The 17,029-nt window shown below is 50.3% G+C and overlaps 1 protein-coding gene across 5 annotated transcripts in view; it reads right to left on the reverse strand.

Moving 5' to 3' along the window:
• ACSF3 (acyl-CoA synthetase family member 3) overlaps positions 1–17,029 on the reverse strand; it is a 67,872-nt gene that overhangs the window by 27,529 nt on the left and 23,314 nt on the right. For all 5 annotated transcript variants that reach the window (XM_069868378.1, XM_069868374.1, XM_069868375.1 and 2 more), the window contains exon 7: positions 3,660–3,786. In XM_069868378.1, coding sequence (XP_069724479.1) covers positions 3,660–3,786 — 127 coding nt within the window. The remainder of the gene's footprint in view (positions 1–3,659; positions 3,787–17,029) is intronic.

Raw genomic sequence — 17,029 nt, forward strand, 5'->3', positions numbered from 1 at the left:
AATGAGTTCTAGTGACTCTCGGCTTTGTGTGTGTAAACTCTGAGGTTGGACACCCAGTGAGAGCCCCAGAGTGATGATACTTAGCAAAGCCAGTAGGACATTCCACCTCGTGAGACAGCAGCAATGCACGGGCATCTGGAGACATCACATCACCTTCTGTTTAGAATCATAGAATCACCAGGTTGGAAAAGACCCACTGGATCATCGAGTCCAACCATTCCTATCAAATACTAAACCATGTTTAACAGTAGAGCGAGTGTCACCTGCAGGACACCCCTTCCACATGCCCCATCTCTATGAGGTGCCACTGCAGAGCAGTGTCCTTCCAGGGACAGACTCCTCATAAGGTGTGGTACAAGCAATATGCCAGGTTCCCCTTGCAGTAGTTATTCTTCATTTGCTGACTCGATGTTTTTTTGGATTGCCATTAACAATGACAGCTGAGGAGTTACCCACACCATCTCCAAGTCTCCCCTTTCTAAACCTCACCCCTGCTGCGGCTGAGTGCTCAGTCCGTGTCCTTGGGAGGTGGGAGGGACACCACCACTGGCAACCACCCTGCCATCCGCTTCAGATGACCCATAGGTCACTTGGTGGGGACTCACATGAGGTTCCAGCAGCGAGTGGAAAACTAGCACGGAGTTAGAAATACCATTACCTCGGTTTTGGGAGCACCATGTGCACACATGCAGCTTCAGCTTTAAAACACTGACCGATACGACCCGCAAACGGCAAATACTGCAGACGACAGCCTGGAAGCGGGCAGGCTTTGCCTCTTTTAGATTCTGCAACCACGGTCTTCACTTCAAAGTTACCCATTGCTGCTTAATGGGGGTAATTCACCCTCCAGATCCCAGTTGCTATGATGGGACCTCCGTTCCTCAAAGTGGTTTTTTATTACCACGGGGACATTTGCCATCTCCTAGTGATCTCCAAAGGCTGTCACTGTGGTGGGGACAGGCACGGTGAGCAAGGGGTGACTAGACTTGCTCATGGCAAGGGAGAAAAAAAGCCCCATCGACCTGACATCCGCAAGTGATGGAGCAAGCAGCCAGGAGAGGAATGAAAGGAAAGAAAGGCCGAGAGTGAGGGACCAGGAGGAGAGCTAAAAGCCTGCTGTCCTCCCCAGGCAGCTGTGGGGACGTCAGGGAGGGAACCTGGCTTGGGGTTGGCCATTTTGAAGGAGTCAGCCAGGCACCCCCAACCCAGCCTGACTCCCCCATGCCCATTTCCACTCCCGCCCCCCCCCCCCTTATTTCCAGCTCTGAGCTTTGTTCAGCTAGTGAAAGGGTTAAGTTTAATTTATACTGATTTCTATTTAATATCATTCTCTCCCCGTAGGAGCCGGCAGCTGTGAGCTGATTGTACTCTCTCATTATGCAGTCTGTATCACTAATGGCCTGTGACAAAGGCATGCCATCTTCCCGGCCTTACCCCCGAGAGCCAATTAAACACACATACTCCCTTCCTGTTTGCAGCGCATTACAATGAAATTAAACTGAATTTCAAAATCATTTTCTCCTAAAGACATCTCTTTGCAATAATTAATGCATGCTATTGCTTTGCATCTGAAATATTCATCAGGAGTGTTGACTCAAAAAAATTTTTAAAGCTGATTGCCCTGCCCCCTGCACATCGCCTGATGATGCTCCAGTCCCAGCCTGCGGTACCCACCCGGGATGGGGACCCGTGGTGACACTGTTGGCAGGGCAGCTCCAAGTCTGCTTCAGAATAACAATACTACTAAAACGCAGCTTCTTCAAGAACCATAAATAAATAAGATTACACAGGAGGCATCAGAAATCCAGCCTGATTCCTGACTCGATGGCACTGCTAGCACACAGTAGAAGAGGGGGACAGGAAAGCCAGAGACGTGGGTGTGTTATTAGGCAGAAATGAGCCATCCTGCCCTTTTGCATTCAATAGATGAATCGGTGGTTGGGCTTGGTGCAGGCAGGCAAGCGCACTGCCTGTATTCACCCTGCTGCCTGTATTCACCCCGCTGCCTGTATTCACCCCACTGCCTGTATTCACCTCACTGCCTGTATTCACCCTGCTGCCTGTATTCACCCCACAGCCCAATCAGCTCCTGGATGGCAGTGGGGGCAGCAGGAAGGCAGACAGGCTGAGATATCAGGCCTGCCAACCCACCCATGGCACCACCACTCTGGCCCGTGGACGGTTTATTATTTAATCTAAATTGCAGAACAGTGCCGGGAGACAGGAACCTCTGGCCGAGGAGGTCTCTGACTGCTCGCTGTGCCACACGCAGAGCAGAAGGAGTAATTCGAAGCACATCACTTATTCATGGCCTGTCACATCTATTTCATTTGGGAAAGGTCTTCAGCCTGGTATCCTCCTGAATTTGTTATCCCACATGATGGGCAGCATTAGCTGCAAGAGTTCTCCCCTGAGAATTCGCGTCCAAGCCACATCAGCTTCAGGTAGGGGTAGTCCCAATGGTATCCGCTGCTAATATGGGATAACAGGATCTTTCTTCTGTTTGCAAATATTTGATTAAACCTACAAAGGTGCAGACAAGGCCCAGCTGCAATAGGTATTGTTACTATTAGGGTCTTATCTTTGGGCAAAATTTGATTTGATAAGCAAATACCAGAGGTGTTCCCATCCCTGGAAACATTTTATATTTCACGAACATTTCTTTTAGTTGAAAGGGAAAGGCAAATCCTGAGAAACTCAGAAAAAGAAACATTTCCTTTGCCATTTCCACATTGTATCGTGTAAAAATAAAACAAGCCTTGGTTTCACATGAAAGGGTCTCTTTATTTGGAAGACTCGGACTTTTCACTTTATAAAAATATTTTGGCAATTTCAAAACCTCTTCCTGAACTGCTCCCACAATGCACTCGCTGTGATTTTTCCCCAGTAAGTTTAGCTTTTCATCAATTACTATTTTCTGCCTGACAAATGACTGCTCTTTGAAATGCTCCCATGCGACCCTGGCAGCCAAGCCCATGATCCCAGGGACACCCTGTATGGTTGTGCTGTCCATGCACATGGTTTCAACCCTACACACCTTGTCTTTAAATACTCAGCCACAACCGGGAGAGCAAACTCCACTGCAGACAGCACGCTGGCACCAGGACGGATCCGGCACCTCGGAGCTTAGGAGGAGGGTTTCCACTGACGTAGTTCCTGTGTAAGTTAAGCTAAATCCCACCTGGCGTTCAGGTGCTGAGGTTGCAAAGTTTCAGCCCCAGAAAATGGTAAGTACCAGTATATTATGCTTACAAGCAAAACACTCCCAAACAAACCCCATCACTTGGCTGATGAATTTTGGCCAACGCATGTGAAGCCTCTTCCTGAACCTGGCGTTTGGAAGCGTGTCACAGAATCATAGAAACATTCAGGTAGGAAAATACCTTTAATATCACAGAGTCCAATCATTAACCCAGCACTGCCAACTCTGCCACTAAACCATGTCCCTAAGCACCACGTCTACATGTCTTTTAAATACCTACAGGGTTGGTGACTCCAACCACATCCCTGAGCAGCAGGTCTAGCCTGCATCCCCAGCCAAGCTGCCACCTCCAACCTCTAACCCCCTCCTCAGCACCCAGGGAACCCCGGGAGCTGAACCCAGGCTCCCTCTCCCCTTGCTGTCCCCTGTCAGATGCCACGGGAAGCCACCACGGTACCTGTTTTGAACCACCCATCAGGCGTGAACGCGTCTTCTGTTTCTCCGGGTCTGTTCCAGTATTCGCGGAAGACAGAGGGCCCCCTCACGAGCAGCTCCCCTTCTTGCCCTTCGAGACCTGGTGTCACCTAGGACAAGCACAGAGTGAATGCACCCTGAGGACCAGCAGTGAACAGTCATCCCTCTGTCACCTGTCCCCCAACACCACAGCTTGCTAAGCAGGGTGGTGGGGGACAAGCACGACCAACAGCATGTACCCTCCCAGCTCTTACCAACCTCCACTACAGCCTGCTCACCCGCAGAACCTCTTTCCTTGAGTTGAAGGGCTTGCTTAAGTAAGTGCCTTCAATATTCAAAAGCACTGAAAATATACATTTGTGTTATTTAAAACAAGAACCACCATCCTGGAACCGCAGTCCAGTCCAGACACCTTCCAGCAGCTAGCAAAGGAGAGGAGAGAGGAGAAGTCTTGCATGCACACAGCTGGTTGAGAAATATTTTTGGGGAAAGGATGGTCATTTCTGACCCCTGGATGATCTGATGCAGACCAGCTTCACAACAGCTCTCTGCACCCTGATTCCACTGCAGCACCTCACAGCCTCTGCCAGGGTCTCGTTCTCCCCGAGAAAACCATCCGGGAACGCTCTCCCTATTTCCACTCACTGACCTCTGAGCCTCAGCACAGTCATGGAAGCAGGATGCTGGGGAGGCATCAGCACAGACAGTGTGTTGTTCTTTGCAATCTCCAAGCACCCCAATCAGGACACTCACTTGCTCAGGGAGACCATCTCCCATCTGTTTTTGGTGAGACTGCCCTTCCTTGTGGCAGAGGGTCTTGAGGGATGGATGAAAGCAGGTCACATAGGCTGCATCCTGAAAGACCCACACAGCCCTGACAGCTCCATGTCTTGTTTTGAGCGCTGCGTTTCTCGCAGTGGCAGCAGCAAACTGAAAGGGTGAGTGGACGGCTCAGCCATGGAAACAGCAGCTTTAGGGGACACTGGCCACCAGCTGCACCACTCCGCACTTGCAGCAACCCATCACTGGGCTGCCAGCAACGAAGTCTTGTCCTCCCCAGGGACAAGAAACATGGACCACTGGCCCACAGCAGCTGGAAGATCGAATCCTGGTCTGATGTTGAAGGCACCATCACCACTCACCCTAGATCATAGAATCATAGAATCACCAGGTTGGAAAAGACCAACTGGATCATCAAGTCCAACCATTCCTATCAAACACTAAACCATGTCCCTCAGCGCCTCGTTCACCCGTCCCTTAAACACCTCCAAGGAAGGTGACTCAACCACCTCCCTGGGCAGCCTGTTCCAGATGAACTAGATTTGCAGTGTTCTCAGGGATGAGGACCAGCCTCCTGAGGATGCAGCCAGGAGGGCAGCCGTCACGAGGCAGGGGAGGCAGGGGATGATGCAACCCCTTGGCTGTGCCATGCTGCTGTCTGCTCTGTTGATAGATGTAAAACTTTGCTTTCCAAAACTGTCAATCTAACACTTTTTTTTTTTTTTCCTGAGGAGGTGGCAGGAAACACCATCTAATTTGTTCTCCAGGACACGTGGCTCCTTTCAGGCTCACTGCAAGGCAACGGTTGTAGTGACAACTCGGTACCCTGCAAACCTGCAAACTATGGCAACAAAACAAATATCCTGCCGTTATGGAAACTGGGGAATCACAGGAAGGTCACAGACTTGCCTGACATGGCATAGAATCTCATCTGCCCTGCATATACATGGCTTTGTAATGCAGATGCAGGCAGGCTAAGAGATGAGGCACTAGAGAAGCATGAATGTCGCACCGCTTGGGACTGTGTGAACCTGAAGTCCTTTGCAGGGGCAAAGCCACTGTGATAGAAGGTCACTGCGAGATGTGCTTGTACACACTGCTCTGTCCCTTTGCAGAGAATATCCCAGTAATGGGAACACTGAGTCACTTTGTACTTGAGCTGCTGCAACACGGATGCGATACATCTGGGACCCTGAAAGTCAGCAATGCCAGAAACACAGCCGTGAGGGAAAGCACTAGTAGCAGAACTGAAGCACCAGGCAGAATCCCAGAGCAGGGCAGCCTTTGTGTCTCTCTGCAGCCTTTGATGGAAAGAAAGCTTCTCTAATGAGAAATGCTTAAAGCTGCTTTTAAGGCATAATTTTTGGTTTAAGACATTTCTTCCTGATGTCCTGTCTTGGAGGGTGGGTGATACAGGGCTCTCTGCACACACAGCTCAGGCGCTTCTGCAGAATCACCTAAATGCCTCTGTGTGTTCCAGAGCCCTGGCTCCTCCACTACCTGGAAGATGCTGCAGGAAAAAAAGGCCCTTAATGCTGATGATGGGCTTTTAGCTGCAAGTTGGCAAGGTGAAGATGGTGCTGGAGGAGTCCTCCCCACGGGATGTGACAGAGGGACCCTGAGGAGCAGACTATCCACAAAGCAAGACAGCACAGAGAAACCTGGGGTCCAGGGGAGCACATGATCAAACCTCGATACCTGCAGCAGCAAAAGGGCAAGAGGCACAGACTCCATGGGTGAGCATGGCAGGGATGAGGTGGGGATGCAGGGTAATGAGCTAAGCAGGGTTTCAGTGCTGTCACAGAGAGGCTGCTTAGTTTTACACTGTAGCTACTTCTCACTCCTTTTCCTGCTGGTCCAGCCATGGCAGCATGATACATCCAACTTCCTTGAGCATCTCAGTGCCTCCAATGCTTCCAGTTTTGCCCAGTGAGTAACCCAGCCCTTACAACCCTGCCAGTGACACCTCTCCTTCCTAGAGGAAACTCCATCCCGCTCACCTCCTTGCAAGCTCCTCTGGATCCCATCTTCCCCATCTCAGCTAGAGATAATGGACTGTTGAAATTGCCCTCAGACTACAGACATTTTAATTACCAGCATGAGCCTTTGGCTATCAGGCTGCCTCTGACTCTCCCTTAAGGGCTGGGGAGGGACTGGCAGAGGTAAGGGTGGCCAAGACCTGCGAACAGCTGTCTGAGCTTCATCTACAGATCCCAAAAGATTTTGTTTTCTCCATGTTGATGCTGAATGCAAGAACAGGTGTAAATTTGGCTACTACAAATGCCTTCTTTCTCATCCCACACAGCTGAGACCTGCCCTGCACAGGCGTCACACGGTGCCAGCCAGCAGTGCCAGCCCCACCTGCACAACCCGCTCTGTGCCCCAGATCAGGACGGCCCCAGGGACCAATCCTACACCGTGTTTACCTGTGTGCTGCAATGTCTTGTGTGAATCAAGCCTTGAACCAGCTCCAAATTTCTTGTCATATCAACTCAAATTTTGGCAGCGGCTCAACCCACATCTTATCTTGAGCAGGGCTCCTTGGCAGCAGGCACCTCCCTGTTGTGTAATTTAATGATGTTATGGCTGGCTTGCAAACAGTAAAACAGAAAGGCCGTGACGTTATCTTAATAGGATTTTGCTTGCTGAACTCCGAATGTCACTGGCACTGCTCCCCAGTGTAGCAGAGGGGACACAAACCACCCGAGCGCGAGCAGCTTCTGCTGCTTGCAAACAGCACAAATTAAAATTCAAGGTTCAAGGCATTTATCTCCTACAACCCCTTGCATCTGATCCCCGCTAAAATCCCACATACCCAAAGCTGGCTGGCTTTGAAAGTGGGGGTTTTGTGGCAGCAGCACGGCTGCTGTGTTTGTTTCCTTTCCCCATCAAATCTCAGCGGTCCCCGTTGTTGATACACTGGATCAACATTGCAAGCGGCTGCTGAAAGCACCAGATTGCTAATTGCACAGATACCCTCCTCTCCCAGTGCCATATTTTAATGCACGTTTCAACTGCTTTAACGCATTTGAGCAACTTTAACACCCAGGCACAGCGTGGCCCTGAAGGTTGCTGCTTGATAGCTTTCTGCCGTAAAACTGATTCGGTGAGTTGAGCTGGGCCAGCCGGCATCCTAGATAAGATTACATTTTCCACGCATGAAAATAAAAGGTTGTAATAAATCCTTTGAAGGACTAAATCGGGGTGATTATAAAATGTATATTTTCCCTGCTTCCGTTTTACCTCTTTATTAGGAGGAAGCGAGGGCGGTTTGTAAATAGCTGGGAATCCCTGCTTGGCAAGCGGCCCTGGGATTTGTTCAAAGTGGCCATTTGTTTTCTTGCGGTCTCTGATACACACTGCCCCGTGCTCCTCCGGGAACTGCGGGAGAGGAGCTTGTAATGGACTTTAATGGAATTAGGGGCTTTTATGGAGGCAAGCTCAGAGTGGCGTGTCTTTCGCTGGGAAGCGGAGGAAGCACTGTGGATTCCTAAGCAGAAACATGTGGAAGACACAGAGGGAAAGCTGGAAGGTGAGGCTCATATGGCAAGGTAATAACTTCTTGGGCTGACAGAACTGGGAGGACGGCGGACAAGCTTTTAGGGGGCAAAAAAGACAAACAAAACCCTTCTTCAGGTTGCAAACAGCAGCAGAACACTGAGAGTATGTTTTGGTGGGACACACTTCATTTCTACCAGACCTCTCCTTCCCGCTGCCCCCCAGAAAATAACAATCTGAACCTCTTTCCCGGGTGAATACCAAAGGTAGCAGATCTGAGCATCTTCTCTCAGGTGGGACTTTAAGGGGACCTCACAACTCTTGCACCACAGAAGCACAAGGCAGTGCCCTTGCAGAAGCGCCGTTTGCCTGGATGGGGTGGAGTGGAGCAAGGAAGGGGGCAGTGCAAGGGAGGGTCTTCTTGGCCTTACAGATCTCGTATCATTTTCCTTTAACTCTTCCCTACTTAAGCTTATATCTTGAGGTCCCCACTCCCTGTCCCACCACCCTACCCAGCCACAGCCCACTTTCCAAATCCTCTGCAGTCCTCGCTCCATAAAGAACCAGTTCCCCACAGCCAACCCCACTTCTGCAGCTCCCAACACCCTAGGCTCTGGGCAGACCAAGTTCCTTCACCACCACTGCAACCAGAGAAGGAGAGAACAGCCCAGGGCTCACGTGGGCTGGGCACCATCACTGATGCAACCAAGGAAGATGCAGCCTAGAGAAGAGGAGGCTGAGGGAAGACCTCATTGCTCTCTACAACTACCTGAAAGGAGATTGTGGAGAGGAAGGTGCTGGGCTCTTCTCCCAAGTGACAGGGGACAGGACGAGAGGGAATGGCCTCAAGCTCCACCAGTGGAGGTTTAGGCTGGACATTAGGAAAAAAATTTTCACAGAAAGGGTCATTGGGCACTGGACCAGCTGCTCAGGGAGGTGGTTGAGTCACCTTCCCTGGAGGTGTTTAAGGGACGGGTGGACAAGGCGCTGAGGGACATGGTTTAGTGATTGATAGGAATGGTTGGACTCGATGATCCAGTGGGTTTTTTCCAACCTGGTGATTTTATGATTCTATGAAAAGCAAAAGCATTTACATTCATAGGGAGAAAGGAGATGCTTCTGCAGCCCTGCCTCCTCTGCCACAGCACTACTGTGCTGCTCAGCTTGGAAGTGCTTGGCATTTTTCCCCACCTTGTAAATAAGTGATTACTGTGATCAAAATAATTAAGCAACGTAGCCTTTTAAGTGACTAATAGAAGACAATAATTCATATGTGTGAGGTTTATGGAAGTGATGGAGCCCTTCTAGCAGTTCTCACAGAATGGTAACTTTTTCCAGCTTTTTTTTTTCTTACCAAAGCACAGAAAATAATATAATGAAGCCTGAAGAACGGTCCCATCTCCCACTCCACACCTCAGGGAGCATGGATGCCCTGCCATGCTCAACACTACACTGCTACGGAGGCCAACCTGCCACGAGCACTTCCAGACACACTCCCTGCTCTTCATGACACCAATCCTATCTCTTCAAGATTCTGGTGGCCAGCAGAGTGCTGTGACACAGCAAACCCTCACCACAATGCAGCATCCAACAGCTCAGCCCCCAGTGACCCGGAGAGAGCAGAGGAGCTCCAGGCTTTGCCCAGACTCTGCTTTTCCAAATCTGGGGATCATGCAACATCCAGGACTGGTGTGGTGGGTGACAAGGGAAATGAGGCCATGCTCACCTGTCTCCTAAAAGGAAGCTGGAGACCAATAATCCACTTGACAGTGCCTTTTAATCATTGCCTCCCTGGGCCATGTTTGAATGGATGTCCTAGAGGTGTGAGGCTTGCTAGAGCATTACCAAATTCCCAGGCAACCTGAACTCTCATGCACATTCATAATTAAAAATTCCCTGCTAAGTTGCATGGTTTTGTAAAAGCATTATCGTTCCTCTGAGCTCTGTGTCCTGCAGCATCCTGCAGAAGGCAAGCAGGAGGCAATTTAGACACAGAACAATTTTCCTTCTGCTGGAAAAAGGCAGATTTCTGCTCCTTGGGGACACAGTGCAGAGAAAGGAAAAAAAAATCAAAACAACCAAAAAACCCCAAGCCCAGACTGTAATCTACGAGGCCACATTTCACATCTGGTTTTGCAATGCTAACTTTTATAAAAGGGCTGGGAATAACACAATCAATTTACTTTTCATTTTGGAGGGTTATAAATTTAAAAGCAAGGCTGGTGCACAGTGGAGCTGAACACCGAAACTTATTTTCAGAAAACGCAACCCTCTACTTACAGCAAATGTTGCTTCACTGGAAACAAAAGCGCCTGTATATATTTTTAGGCAATGCTGATTTTTAAAAGTTACCAGACTGATTAACTCCAGATGATCCCAAAAGAGCCACAGAAAATAACCCAAGTTTGGGAAAGGTCAGTCCTCCTTGCAGTGGTTCCGTAGATCCAAAACTTCTTGATCTATATTAACACCATAAATTAGACGTGCAACACTATTCCAGAAATGTCAACAGCTCTCCACGCTGCTTTTCTCATCCCTCTTGCTTGCAGGCTTCAGAAGATAATAAACGAGGCGAGATGTCAGCACATCTTCTCACTCCCTGAGCTCTCTTCATTACAGAAAGGTTCCTGACATGCCCTCACAACACCCGCTCCGATTTTGTGCTCGGGGACAGGCAGAGCACCAGACAAGGGTTCAATTAATGGCTCACCTTCTGTTTGTTTTTCACTAGCTTCACTTAAAAGTCGAGGTCAGGGAGGCTGTGATGTGCTGTGACTACAGCTCAAGAACCTCTAATTGCTTCCTCATGCTAAACCATGTGGGACCAGAGAGGAATCCTCCCCTCATGTTAGGAGAACCAAGACTGTCATCCTGATGAAGGGGACCAAGGACACACATCCCAAGACTTCCTTCCCCTATAAGGGGGAATGAAAGCATAAAACAATCATAAAGAAATAGAGATTTTGAGGGTGCTATGGCAAAGGTTAGCGCAAAGGTAACACTCATGGAAAGAGGGTTCTTCGTGACAGATGGATTCAATATGAATGTGCAAGGAAACAGTCTTCTGAGATCAAGGCTGCTTCCGTGATAGCAAAAGTTTTCAGCTGAGAAACAAGGAGACATGATGCTAACATAATCTCTGATTTCACTTTTACTACCAGGAAGAAATAAAATATAGCTATGGCCAAAAATAAAAAGAGGACAGAGAAAAAGGAAGAAGGAGATACAAATACATATGAGAATGTAATCACTGACCAAGTCGACACAAGAACTGGATGTGATCAATGAGAAGCAGGTAAAATGTTTATACATTTATACAGTAACGAAAGCAGCCTGGGCAAGAAAGTGAAGGAACTTGAATTACTTGGGCAGGACACAAAAGAGGATGCTGAGGAGAGGAACATGGTGAAACAGAAATCATAACTAGAATATACACAACGGTGGTGTCCAGCACTGCAAGGGCTTTGGAAGGAGTTTTGGAAGAAGCAGAGACAAATGGAAAATAGGAAAAAAAGCAGTGTGAGTTTACCAAAGGCGGATCATGCCAAAAAGCCTGAGGATTCATGTTCCAGATAGAAGGAAAGCAGCAGATCGAATCCAGGCTGCCTTCAACAACATATTCCCCACCAAGAGGTGGGAGAGATCATGGGACTCAGGGCAGGATTTGTGAGGTGGGCAAAGACCCAGGCAGAGGAGACAAAGCCCAGAGTATCCCATGAAGGCCAAAGCATCCTGTGAGCCCCCATGGTAGCCATATAGCCTCATAAGCCAGACTTCAGCTCTTGGAAGCTCTACTTGAATTTCGCCCCAAGTCCCAACTAACAGTTTGACCCTGAATCAACAACTTGCTCTCCTGATGAAGGCATCCTACAAGGCTTCAGCACCATACAGCACGACCTGCACCTACAGCAGTGAGGTGCTGATGGGAGATGGAACTGGGATGCTGGAGGTAAGGTTCATTGTCATGAGACCTGCAGGAGGTTGCAGTACAAGAGGATAGGAAGCAGTAGGGACAAGACAACAAATGCAAAATTGTAGTCTTGGGAGGAGAGATGTTCTGGAAGCACAGGAGCACTGAGAACAAAGAACAAACTGATTTAAACTGACAGTTGATCAAGACAGGAGAGGAACAAACCAGGGTGGCTGCCTGGGACAACCAGAGAAAGGGCTCCTTGGGCCAGCTGGTCACATCCCCACCAGCATGTCCATACCTGTCCATTTTCAGGAATGCCGGTCATGGCAGGCACATGTCTATCTTTAGCCTTGGGAGTTAAACACAGGAGAAGAGCCAGGTACATTCACATCAGCTATTTCAAAATGCCTGGATGGATGAGACAGAGAAGACAACCACACAAGAGGTACCTGTGCAACTGCACTTCCAAGGGCAAGCTGGCCCAGAGAGATGCTAAGCATCTAAATCCAGGGCACTCATCCCACTCAAGGGCAGCAGCCATGAGGGTGCCTGGACCTTGGAGGAAGCCTCCAAGACAGCCTTCTGGTAGCTCAGTGGTGACTGAGCACCTCACCACTGGCTCTCTGCAGATCTGGGATGAACATGAGTGAGGTGGAGCCATTCCTGGTCCCCTCCACAGGGGCATCAATGGCCAAGATCTCTGGCCTTAACAAAGGGTGATGGTGCCAGCTGCCCCCTGCGCCCGCAGCTCTGCGGAGGTGCTGGCAACCAGCAGCAAGCTGCTAGCAGATGGCAGAGACACAGGGGGCACGGGGAGGAGGGGCCAGGAGATGCTAGTGGCTTTTGGGAGGGATGGCCACAGCCGTGCCGGTTCCCATCCAGGACGACAGCTTGCATATGGATAAACAATGAGATAATTACGACCAATGCGGGGGGAGAAAATCCCATGGTTGCAGCATCCTCCTGCTGCCAGCTCCTGCAACCCATACGTCCCGCACAGCTCCCTTTGCAGCCTCATCACGAGAAAATTACTCACCATAAAAGCCCTGGCTAGAGCACTGCATTAGATACAGCTGTGAAACCATTTATCTATTGATAGACCCCTATTGTCAGGGACTGGGGTTTGGCTTTCTTGTGAGCGAGCAATTTGGAAAAGGGAAAAAAAAGAATCCAACAAAAATGACAACCTAAAAAATCTAACAACCAACAAACAAACAAATAAAGAAGGAGAGAGACAATACCCGACAGCTCGCAGGGTTTCCAGGCCTCTGCCAGCTGGGAAGCTAAGCATATGAAATATGCATCGCACTGAACAAAGCAAACTGAAATGTTCAGCGCTGGAGAGCTGTAACCCTTTCCTGTGCATGGGAGCCAGCCATGGGGAGAATGAGATCCCTGGGAATCTCATTCTGGGAGAATGCCAAAAAATTAAGGGGAAAAAGGACCGAGAGAAAAAGCATTCGGGGTCATGAGCAAGGAGGAGTCCTGACAGCTTCCCCGACACCAACGCCCAGGCTCTCTGGGTAAAGAGCCTGATCCTATAGGATCAGATGAGCTCAATATGCAGCTGCTTAATGCAAGTTAAACATTTAGGAACTGCTTTGGATGTGAACGTCTACAGGAGCAATAGCTCGGATAGTTCATAGCAGGGAAAGCTAACGTCCACTTCCACACCTTTGCTCCCCAGGGATGTATCAGAGGAGGAGCACTTCACGGAGCACTCGAAGGACAGCATCTCTCCAGGGGATCACATTCCGCATCACCGCGCTCCTGCGCACAAAGGAGGTGGGGACACTGTGACTGATGGGAGTGCCAACTCCTGCCCACGCTGCCCCACACCAGGTTGCACAGCATCCTTGTCTGGGAACGGACCATGCAGTCCAAGGATCTCTTCAGGCTGGAGCACCTTGTTGTGGTGTTGGCAGTGATGGCACAGCTTAAGGCAGGGGATGGCCAACAGCCCTACTGCACATGGCTCCATTACAGCTCAGGAAACCAGCTCACAGCCCGGTGCAGCAACAATTAGAAAGGAAGCAGCACAAGAGTCAGCTAGAAAACCTGAGCAAACAGGATGCAATAGAGAACAAGGCTCAGGAGAGCTGCAAGAATATTGGAGGCCTGGAGCACGTGCATGAAAAGAATCCAGCACTCTAATCAAGGGACAGGAGAAAATGAAGGGAAGAACAGAGATACAGCAAACTTTCAGCTAAGTAGATTATTGATCTTCAGGGTGTGCCAGAAACCAGCTTTGCAAATTACAGCAGTCCCCTGCTGCAAGCTCAGGCAGTTACCGGATGGCAAAGCAGAAAGGCTCCCCACCTCCCTGCTCCTGCCATCCACACGCCTCTCTCTGCCACTGCCATGATGCTGCTGAGCTCCTGTTTGCATCTCACTGCAGCGGGATGCACAAACGTGTCCAAAGGGTGACAACGTGAAAGGAAATGGCGCGATCTCCCAGCATCTAAGGGGAGAGACAGTGTTAGATGGGAGAGACAGTGTTAGCAGCTTGGGGAAAGTGTGTTGTCTTCGGTTGCTGAGAGGGAGCAGAAGGCAGAAACCTCAGCCCAACACAAGCAGGGAAGGCGGTGACCTTGCGAGGCTCTGTACAGCTAAGCAAATAATTACCTTGGCAAAGGCAGGCGCTCTTTCCGCTTGCAGTCAGGAGGGTTTCTGCACAGCAGAGCCAAGGTGTGAACGCCTCACAGATTGCCCTGACAATGCGCCTAACCCCCGCCACAAAGATCACGGGCTCGCAGGAGCTGAGAGGCTGGTGAGAAGAGACAGCTTGGAGCCCAACTCCTACCAGGGTGCTCAGCATCCCACCAGATCTGCTGCACCATCCTCACCCTCAGTCTTCCGTGCTGCTGGGCACGGCTGCCCCCCAGCACAGCCACCCCCTAGCGCAGCCCCATGTCCCCATCCCAGCCAGAATCAGCTCCAGCTTGGCAGTTTCATTATTATCTGTGCAGCAGCACAGATGTGCACCGCACTTTTCGTGTACGGCAAGAGGTCCCTGCCCTGAAAGTCACAGAACTGAAGCAGACGGCAGGCGGTCCCTGTGCCGGCCCAGCTCCCAGGAGGTGTTTATTTCCAGCAATCCTTTACAGGACATCAGGTAATTTTTCATAGTGTCAATGACAAACCAGGGAGAAATGCCCAGAGCAGGGATGGGGCTGCGGGTGTTCGCATCAAACCCGGGCAGGGCTGCCTGCCTCCTGCCACCAGCCCCACCAGCACTGTCCTCCTGCCACCGGGACCTCTCTGCCTTTGCCAGGTCCAAACCCCAGACCTCCCAGCCCTCAACCAACACACTGTAAGCCTCAGAACCTTCCTGCGAGGAAGGTGAGGAAGTATTTGTTTATCCTTCCACATAAGAGGCAAGGAAAAGGCCACATCAGGGTTGTCTGGTATCACAGGCAGGTAGGTGACACCAACCAGGTCTTTTCATCCTGGCGACAGACCCTCCACCATGGAAAAGATCATTTTAAACAAAGCCAAGCCTTCCCTTTGACCAGTGGAGCGTGATGAGTACTAGGACTGTCAGATCCTCATTGTTTTGAAGAAATTCTGCTGATGTATTCTCTTCTGACATATATTAATAACCAAGCATGATGCACACAGCGTGCCAGCAGCAGCAGCTCAGGGCAGGAACCGGCAGCAGGTAAGGCTTTCTGCCTGCTACCGCAGGTGTGAAGCAGTTAAATTACACTGTCATTGAGAGAAGAGGTGTGCCACCACGGCTGCCACCTGCCTGCCAGCAGAGCCACTCAATGGAAAGGCACTCTCCATACCCAGGCCACCAAAAAAACCCCAAATTTCTGGCATCTCCATGTGTCCGTCTGTGCCAAGACATGCTGAGAGCGGTGACTGTTTTTCCCACCTTGCCATGGCCCTTCTGACAGTCCCAGAGAGAGAGATAGCCAGCTCCACTCTGCTCCTGGAAATGGTGTGGATGTCCTGCAGGCAGCCTCGCCAGTCGCTGCCTCCTAGGGTCGCCTGAAGCAGGTGGGACCATTTCTCTCCCTTCAGCTTGAAGAAACTCCCAGTTAAGCTGAGACAAGGGGCAAGGTGGGTAAGACGGGGGCAGCCCTTGAGAGAAGGATCAACCTGCCAACCAAAGCCCAGAGGCAAAGTCTACCACCCCCCAGAAGACCCTCCTCAGCTGACATCTTGAGAATTCACCAGAACATCAAAAAAATCCATGTGAGAGCCTGGCAGAAACTCAGTCATCAGTACTAAAACTACAAAACAACATCCAGTGAAGTGATAAAAACAGGATGCAGCTTCCTACATGTCCAGTGCTGCATCAGAATGGCTGCTCCAGGTGTCCTGCTTTGCCCACTGCTCAGCCACACCACAGCACTGACACTGAGTAAAGAGCAGCAAACCTTTTCTCTTTAGTAAAAGCCACAAACCCTGACCAGAGTTGTCCCTCTCAGCTCTCCCCAGGTTCATTTTGTGCATCCAAGGTGGGATCCCAAGCCTCGTTATAGCACCAGAACATAGAACACAGCCTGCTGCAGCCTGACCACAATCCACATGTGGGGCTGCCCGTGGTCCCACTGCTCCTCTAGCTGCCAGCCCAGATAATGTGGAGTTAAAAAAAGGGCTTTCTTGAGCTTTTCACCAGTACTTACACTAGCAGCGTCTCTGAGCATATCCTGCCACAGACGGAAGGCTCTTCAAACTCTTGGCATGTACGTGGCTAGATGAGAAGATATTTCCCCAGAGGGACAAGTGAAGCCATGTATTTCAGGTTGGATCTCATGCCTGCCTGTCTCCCTCCCACACATCACACAACGGCTGGTGTAATTTCTCTCGCACATGCAGCATCCATCTACTCAGCTAAGCCTGCACATCACCTGGCTACTGATCTGACGGAGGCAACGTGACCTGAACCCACAATGAGGGTGTAAAGGAGATGTGGCAGGAATACAGACCCTGGTTGGCTGTTTCTGTGGGGAGAGAAAGGGGCTGAGGCAGCAGGACACCCTGCACTCAGGCTACTTCTGCAGTGGGGCACACAGAGCACCCCAACAGGGACCTGCTCACGGAGAAAGGAGCTCAGCTGAAGCTGTGGATGTTCCCTTCCTGGAGGTGTTCAAGGCCAGGTTGGATGGAGCTTTCAGCAGCCTGGTCCACTGGGAGGTGTCCCTGCCCAT

The sequence above is a fragment of the Phaenicophaeus curvirostris genome, chromosome 14 (genome assembly GCF_032191515.1).
Source record: "Phaenicophaeus curvirostris isolate KB17595 chromosome 14, BPBGC_Pcur_1.0, whole genome shotgun sequence".
Taxonomy (NCBI): domain Eukaryota; kingdom Metazoa; phylum Chordata; class Aves; order Cuculiformes; family Cuculidae; genus Phaenicophaeus; species Phaenicophaeus curvirostris.